This window comes from Miscanthus floridulus, chromosome 7 (genome assembly GCF_019320115.1).
Source record: "Miscanthus floridulus cultivar M001 chromosome 7, ASM1932011v1, whole genome shotgun sequence".
Taxonomy (NCBI): Eukaryota; Viridiplantae; Streptophyta; class Magnoliopsida; order Poales; family Poaceae; genus Miscanthus; species Miscanthus floridulus.
Window position 1 is genome coordinate 123,321,736 of NC_089586.1, and position 8,568 is coordinate 123,330,303.

General features: G+C 44.2%; 1 protein-coding gene across 1 annotated transcript; it reads left to right on the forward strand.

The window, feature by feature from the left end:
• Nucleotides 1–339: 339 nt before the first annotated feature.
• On the forward strand, nucleotides 340–5,421 carry LOC136464573 (nuclear transcription factor Y subunit A-9-like). The gene is made up of 5 exons (XM_066463521.1): nucleotides 340–465; nucleotides 2,338–2,444; nucleotides 2,573–2,656; nucleotides 4,636–4,821; nucleotides 4,938–5,421. The coding sequence occupies exons 1-5, from the start codon at nucleotides 426–428 to the stop codon at nucleotides 5,334–5,336; spliced, it is 816 nt and encodes a 271-aa protein (XP_066319618.1). The 5' UTR covers nucleotides 340–425; the 3' UTR covers nucleotides 5,337–5,421.
• Nucleotides 5,422–8,568: the final 3,147 nt, after the last annotated feature.

Genomic DNA, 8,568 nt, shown 5'->3' on the forward strand with positions numbered 1-8,568 from the left:
ATACTTGATGGATTTAGAATCTATAAATTGATTTCCTCTCTTAGTAGAACCAACAACCACCCTTAAAAAACAGTTGCACCTTCTCTTGTTCGTGACATAACCCTGGAAGCCGTGATAATACAACAAAGCCATCTGGGGAGCAAAACCATCGGCATCTTCTTCTTGCTACTCTACTAGTTTTTCTCCCTGCCCCCACTTGCCATAGCAAAACGTGTCACACCAGATGTGGACATACAAATTTGCAATAGAATAGAGAGCTGTGGGGGCTCCTTGGAACAAAGATGAGGGATAAAAGAACAGCGCAAGTGGAGTGATGCAGCCGAGGGGGCCAGACCAGAGGAAGGGACGCCGGGGAGGTGGCAAGGCGCAGAGACCAGAGAGCAGCCTTTGCTTGGCGGACGCACCAAGGGAGGCGCGTGGGAGCCATGCTTCTCCCCTCTTCGTCTTCCTCTCCCGTTTCCAAAGGTTTCCATCTCTCTCCCCGCCATATCCATAGTACTAGACGACTAGTGTCCCTGTTGCTGTATCGGTCCGCTATGTACGCGTCCCTGGATTGCTCTGGTATACTGCAGCCATGCTTTCTTGGAGCGTGTTTCTTTCCCCGCATGCGTTCTTGGTCTCCAAAATAGCGGATGAGATGTTTCTGTATTTGTTAAAGGTTGTGGAATCTTTTAGGATCTTGGCTGTGTTCTTTCTTCTTTGCAGTTAAGCATCTTCTTTTGATGTGGGGTTATGTATGTGTGCTATCGGATTTGGTTGCATGTCCCTTGGGCTTGGGCACCCAGGTTGACTAGTCTCCGTGGACTTGGGGCGCTGCTATTTTGATGCCTTTAGAACTGCGCTGGAGGATCTCTAACATGATAGTGCTTAAACTCGATGGCAGAAATGGCGTTCCCTTGCCTTCCTTGCCATGGACTGGTAGCTTGGAGACTTGGAGTTGTCCTTCACTATTAGTCTTGGTACTCCTGCCTTATCTGTGTGCATGTTCTTGGGATTTGGGATCATATCATCGTATATACTGTTTTAGTTCTAGTCATTGCTTTGTAGCAATCATTCCTGGATGTGCTTACATAGTGCCATTTGTTTCTTTCGGCACAGCATGTTCTGTGGATCAGAACTGATGCCATTCGTCACTAATCTCCCGGCTTTCATCTTTAATTAGGTTCCGTTTGCTCTTTTCCACTTACGTTTTTTTTTTCTTTCCATGTGTACATTTCTTTCAGCGGGTTTCCTTGTCATGTGTACATGTTCGTAGGCTAGTGAAGTTGTGAACTATAGTACTAGTCTCTTGAAGTTTTGATTTGCAATTTCTTGCCTGAAAAACACATGAGATCAGGCCTGCCCAGGTGAAGCTATCAAACTTAAATTAGTAATTCAGGTATCAGAATGTATTTCTACTATCCAGTTTGTGAGTGTGCATTATAGGAAGATTAACCTCCAAGTATTATGTTTTCTGTTATGATTTAGAAACTTTTGGTGATGGATCAAAGATATTTTTTTTGTTAAATGGAGTATCTCAGTCCCATAGCTATAAGGGAAGCCCAACTTGCTCATGTTTCTTGAGCGAAAACGCACAATGAACGTGGATCTCAGGGCATTGAATAAACATTATGTCTATGCATGTTCCTATTTTCTGAGCATAAGTTTATGGTGTAAGTGTCATAGCGTTAACAATCATATGTGACTCCATTTTATTTTATATATAGAGGATGTGAGTTGTGACTAAAAATTAGCACAAATAGTAAGATACTTGTTCCCAGCCTCACCACAGGGAACACACATTGCTTTCTGCTCTTTCTGAGTAGCTAAACATTTTTGCAGAAATGTCTCTAGCTTGCTATAACATAATTTGAAGTCTTTAACCATCAACTTCTATCGTGACATGTTTTTAAATTTTACCGAAAATATAACATTATATAGTATTTTTCAAGGCAACTCTATCCATATAGATATAGTTTCTACCTGGCCACTCTTAATATTCATATAAAGACATTGTGGAACAAAACTAAAAGAGTTGATAAAACACTTTACAGAAAGATATATATTTTTTTTCCCACTAGGAGTAACCATTTTCTTCCTCTTGCTTTCTAGGGAAAAGCTTTCCAAAATAGGCATAAGTTGCGAGTCGACATAGTAATACCACACTAGGTAGAAATAAAATGACAATAACAAGAGACCAGTTTAGCCTGTACTGTGTCAGTATAAGAAACACCTAAGGAGGAAGTACTATATATTCAGAGGATGTTGTTACTTATCTTGAGTTTAGGATCCTTTGCACATTCAAATTTATTTTAGTAATTTAATGCAGCAAAACAATGCTTTCATTTCTTTTATCAGGTAACTCCTTCGGAAACACAGTTAATGATCATATGAGATCAACTTTGAGTTTTGATAACAAGCAACCTCCATTGGCAAGTCAAAACATTGACTACGGTCAAACAATAGTAAGACTTATGGTGATATCAAACTTTATTTTTTTTCAATACTGATAAAGTCACCTTCCTAGTTTATTTTTTTAAGAGTTCGTTTCTTTAAACAGGGTTTTTGGATCTGATTTTCTGCCTATACACAGGCTTGCATTTCATACCCGTACAATCATTCTGGCTCAGGAGGTGTTTGGTCAGCCTATGAGTCTGGCACCACCGCTGCCACTGTGGTATGCCCTTATACTAAATCGTTGCACTAAAATCTGTCAAGGCCTTTTGAACTTCAGTGCTGATGTCTCATGCATTTGAAATTTCACATAATAATGTTATTCAGGAAATCTCCTAGTTTTCAGTTCATTCTGAAGTATCTGTTATTTATCTGAATGGCCCATCATCCTACCATGATTTAACATAGAATCTTAAAGTAGACTAGTAGCCTTGTACCTTATCCGTTTTCCATTTCAAGCAGTCATTTTTTGGACGGATCCTTAGTTCCTTGCATTAGCATGCATAAGCTATCACATATTCCTTTCTTGTAGCGTATTTACATTGCCTTTTTATTTGAGAACATTGTGCTATACTGACAGGTATGATCATAACCATAAAGGAAAATATGTGGCTACTAGTTATAAGATGGCTGCAGCTGCTTGTATTCTCCCATTATGAATAACTAGTCCATCACGCGCGCCTTCGTGCGCGCCGGCAAGGTAGGAAAGGAGATAAAGGGGATTATTTTCACCTGATTCATTGCATAGATTGAATGGGGAGCGGAGAAATCCAACCATTTGGTGGAGCGCACGCGGAGCGGCGGGAAAGGGCAGTGCGGGGGAAGCAGCGGCGGCGGCTACCGGCATGGGCTATCGTGCCGCTCCGTGGCCGAGGACGTCCACCGCCGTCGGGCCGCCCACCGTGGGGGCCCACGCGCGGCGCTGTGCAGTAGGCCGGGGGTGCCGTCGCCCCGCCAGCGCGGCGCACGAGGAGAGGCGAACCAGCGGGACGAAGCCGGCTCGGGGTGGCAGGCACGACGGGGGCCAGCTCGCGGACCTGTGCACCGTCCAGCGCGACGGTGGAGCCCATGCAGCCGGATCCAGTGGAGACGGGGAGGCCTCGCGCTGGATCCGCCTGCTCGGCGCAGATCGACCGCCTCAGTTGCCGGCGCGAGGTCCACGCCGCGCTCTAGCCTCAGATCCGCCGCCGGGAGGGGCCTCGCGAGCAGCCGCTTCAGATCCATCGCCGAGGTTGCTGACGTGACCTCCCCGTCGTCATCCACGCCCACCATGGAGGCCCCTCCGCCGCCAGAGCTGTCTAGCGCATCAGGGCCTCAGTTGGCTGGCCACACGGCTGTGGGGACGCCCGGCGACGGAGTGGCGAAACCCTAGGCCGCACGACCCGCTGCCTTGTGTCGCCAGGAGGAAGTGGCGTGGTGGTGGCGGTGGTGGAGGAGGAGGAGGAGGAGTGTTGCCGCCGCCGCGCGGAGGGCCGGCCACCGCCGAGGTCGGTCCGCGCCGTCGCCTCAGTCGCGTGGCGATGGGAGCGAGGGAGTGAGCGTACAGGCGAGAGGATGAGGACGGGCATAGTGGCGCGACGGAGAGTAAACGAACGAACGAAGGCAACACGTAGGCCAGAACAGTAGGGGAAAGGAAATCTGGCCGTCGAAGCGAAGATCCTACGGCTGTCAACGACGGTGGCGACGTGGCCACCCTGAGCGCTGGCCAAAGCTTCCTGCTTTGATATATAGAAATATAGAAGGCTAGGATCATAGAAATCAATTTTTGTCTACTTGCGCAACTCGGACACTGATTTTGCAATTTTCCTTATGCAAATACACTGTTTCATAAATCATTCTACTATTTAGAACTGAGAAAAAGGACCAGTATCCATCAGTTCCCTGGCTGGTTATATCAACAAAACATTGGCATGGGGGGTGGGGTGGGGTGTAATAACTTGTGTCCAAATCGTTGCTTTCAGGCCATGCACCTTTCCTTAACAATGACTCTACAGGCAACAGCGAGCTGGCAACTCCCAGATAGTTGCTGCTATTTGTACTTGTCTAAATTGACTTGTACTACAAAAATTGTTCGCTAGGTTTCCATTACATGCCAGTACTTGTTTACCCACGCATCTTGAGGCATCCGTCCATCATATATGCACCTTGTTTATCAGATTTTTCATTATAAAAATACTACTTTTGTGGCTTTTGTCTTATCAGTTATATTTAAAGCAGTTCCGTTCCCAAATTTCTGCTGGGGGTACGTCCGCAAGAATTCCCTTACCTTTGGAATTAGCAGAGAATGAACCCATATACGTGAATCCCAAACAATATCATGGGATACTTCGCAGAAGACAGTTACGTGCCAAGTTAGAGGCTCAGAACAAGCTAGTCAAAGCCCGAAAGGTCTGCATTATTAGTCCCTTATTTACTTTGATCTTGCTGTCCCATCTCTCAACATGCAACCTTTTGTCATTAGTCTCTTATGCTTGGCCTAATGCTGGATATAATCTTCATGGCAGCCTTACCTTCATGAGTCTAGGCATCTTCATGCAATGAAGAGGGCACGAGGTTCCGGTGGACGATTCCTCAACACTAAGCAGCTCCAGCAGCAACAGCAGTCTCACACTGCCTCCACCAGGTCCACCACAAATGGCACAAGCTCCTCAGGCTCAACTCATCTACGGCTTGGTGGTGGCGCAGCTGGAGATCGATCTATGTCGGCACCCAAAACAATGGCCTCACATGACAGTAGCAAGAAGGCTGTTTCTTCAGCTCTTGCCTTCACTGTGACTCCAATGTTGCGCAGAGATGACGCCTTCTTGCAGCACCCAAGCCACCATCTCAGTTTTTCTGGCCACTTCGGGCAGGCAAGCGCGCAAGCTGGGATGCATAATGGAAGTCAGCATAGGGTTCTGTAGCACCCGGTTTTAGAGAACAAAACCAGATACATATCATATGTGAGCCTAGAAAGTCAAATCTCACATATAGCTACAAATAAGGGTAATATCGAAAGACAATGCTCAATATATAACGTACTTAGTATAAAGGATATAACCTTAGACAGCAAACAATGGAAAGACAACTCTGATCTTCAGGTGAAGACTTCAATTCCACAGGAACAATTGACTGGTTGATCACAAGCCTAACTCCTCCGGACTAGCAATTTGGTACCCATCCGAAATTTTTATCCAAATATATGAAAAATAAAGCAAGCATAAGTACATGTCGTACTCAACAAATATAATATGGGGTTCATGAGGCTCAAAAGGCTGATACTGGTTAACTGTGATTAGCTTTTAAGGAGTCATAATTTTAGCAATAGGGTGGCAACAAGTTTATCCATAAGCCCATATAAACACATAATCAGGTAAACATGAATAATGAATAGCATAAACAATTAACCATTAATGAGCATCTTTATCATCAATATCATCAGTGTTCATCATCTATTTCGTAAGGGTTCCAAGGCCGTTCGTGACCGTGAGCACGGTTGATATACCAGTTTTACACTCTACAGAGGTTGTACACTTTCACTGTGAGTCGTGATTTACCCTTTCGTCCGAGGTGGTCAACCTCTTGACCCACTACCTAGGAAGGTCGACAGGGTTCACTATGAAGCCTTTCAAAGGTTCGTCTAACAAGTTAGGGCCATTAGATTCACTCGACAAACAGATATAGAGCCCCCCTTCCCGACGGCACAATGACGCGTAGCCTATACACAAAGGGACAGATGACACACTATACCCGATTCGGCAAGCCATTCTTACGCCAATAAAGGTAACCACTAACAAGCTAAAAAAGATCCTCATACTGAGCTCAAGCCAGAGCCATATAGTCCTCACAGCTGTACTGTAAGTCCCGGATGATCACTTACAAATAAGTCCTTAGGGAGAGGAATCTAGAACACCATAAAAATAGCCCAATGCTCTAGCCCCCTTGTTCCATATTGTTAAAAAGCATCTTTTAATATTTATTGCATATTTCATTAGTCAAGTTATAAGATCATGGTTGTAGTTGAGCACTAGCAAAGCTACCCAATGCATATCCCATAAGAGTCAAGGTACAAGTACAAAAGACTAGGGTATCCTTAATGGTAGTCAAGGTAGACACATGCAATGTGAATTAAGTGATTAAAGATGAATAGGTAACAAGGATGGTCCCATGCTATACTTGCCTTAAAACACCGATCCTTCGGTAAGCTTTAATCTTCAACGTTCTTCTTCTTCTTCTTCTTAATCACCACGTATATCTCACCGACTGGACATGATAATAAAGCACCACACAAGCATTTATGCAATCATACATGAAGCAAACAATAGATCTAAATTAGAGCAGTACACCAATCATAGAAAAATAAGTAAAAGAGTTTAAAACACGATTCTACGCATCGCTACGAACACACAGACGTGAAAACCACTCTAATCGGAGCTACGGTGAAAAAGATACATCTACCGATAGATTTGCTTTATACGTGAAAAAGGAAACTATATGCTTCATTTATTTTAACTATATAAATTCATATATATAAGATAATTTATAAATAATATAAATCGAATTAAGTCAATTTTAGATTTGAATTACAAAACTAAAGTAAAACAAATCATATTTTATTTATAAAATCCAGTTGCATAGTTATTAATCAAGATATGATTTAAACCATGAAATTTTAGAAATAGTAATATGGTAAACACTGTTACTAACGCGTAGATCTCGTTGCAATGAATCTAACACTACTTGAATGAGTCAATTCAGAGCTAAAACGTAGAAGATATGATTTAAACAAGATTTTCTTTAATAAAATAATAGATTAAATATAACCTCGAATTTTAAAAGTTGAAAACCTACTTAACAGTAGTATGAACATGTAGATTATGAAATTACGAACCTAACACAAGTTGAACGGATTAAATTGGAGTTAAAACGGAGATTTTATGGCTAAAACATGGTTATTGGCAAAACTGTAAATAGGTAAAAACGTATTTTAGATCTAACCGAAATAAAGTACGATTTCAAAAGAAGAAAATGAAATCGGGAAAGACGCTATGGACTGCGAGTTCTATAATTGAAAAAGGGAGGGGTTCTTTTGAAAAATTGTCCGCCAAAGGGGTAAGTTCTAATCCTAGCCCTTGATCTAGATTTGGACGGCTAGGATTGAAACGGGAAGGGAAAGTCGCAGGCGGTGAGTTGAATGGCGACGGCGCCATGGCCGGGCAAAGAGAGCTTGCCGGAGTTCACGGTTTCCGGTCTACGGTCCACAAAAATGCAAGGCGAGGACACCATGAGAGAGAGGAAAGGAGGGCGAACTCACCCAGGCCAAAAACGGAGGCGGAATTAGACCAAGGACGACGCGCCACGTGGGATGGTTAATAGTGGCGCTTAGGGCTACAGCTGTGGCTCGGCAAAGGTGTTCTAGGACGTGGAGGCTTCAACTAGGGTTTGGGGAAGAGGCACGACACCCCGGGCGGCTATTTAAGAGGCAAAGCGGCTTGTGGCACATGGCACGGCAAGAGACGTAGCAGGCGCGGAGTCGACTCGGCGGCGGAGATGGTGTCCGGCGTGGTGACAGGAGGTAGGAGAAAGGTGACGACTGACTCATGGGCCCGGTTCATCAATGACTCAGGAGGCAGGGTCGGCTGTCAGCGACTGCACGCGGAGAGAGGGAAACGCGGATGCAGCTCGGCTAGGCCGCCTGCTTGCTGGCTAGGCCGCGCGGGAAAAGAGCAGCGCTCTGGGCCAGCGGCGGAAGCGGGAGCGGGAGAGAACACTTGGGTTAGCTCGGCCCACGTGGGGAAAGTGGAGAGGGTCAGGCCGGCTGCTGGGCCAAAGAGGGAGAGGGAGAGAGCAGTGACTAGGTTTTTTTTCCATTTTCTACTTCCTATTTCAAAACCAATTTCAATTATGAATCAAGTTCACATATTATTGCCAATATACTTTTCAATTCAAATAAAAATGAGAAATTTTAGTAAGTTTTCCAAAAATAAATTTTACAACTTTTTAAATGCTCTTATTTTTTCTGATTTTTCTTTTCTTTTATTTCAAAGCCATTTTTAAATTTATTTCCAAAAGCAATTCAACCTATTTTGAAACTTAATTCAAACCACACAATCAATAAGTCAATTGCACCGGCATGTATGCACAAACATGTTGCTA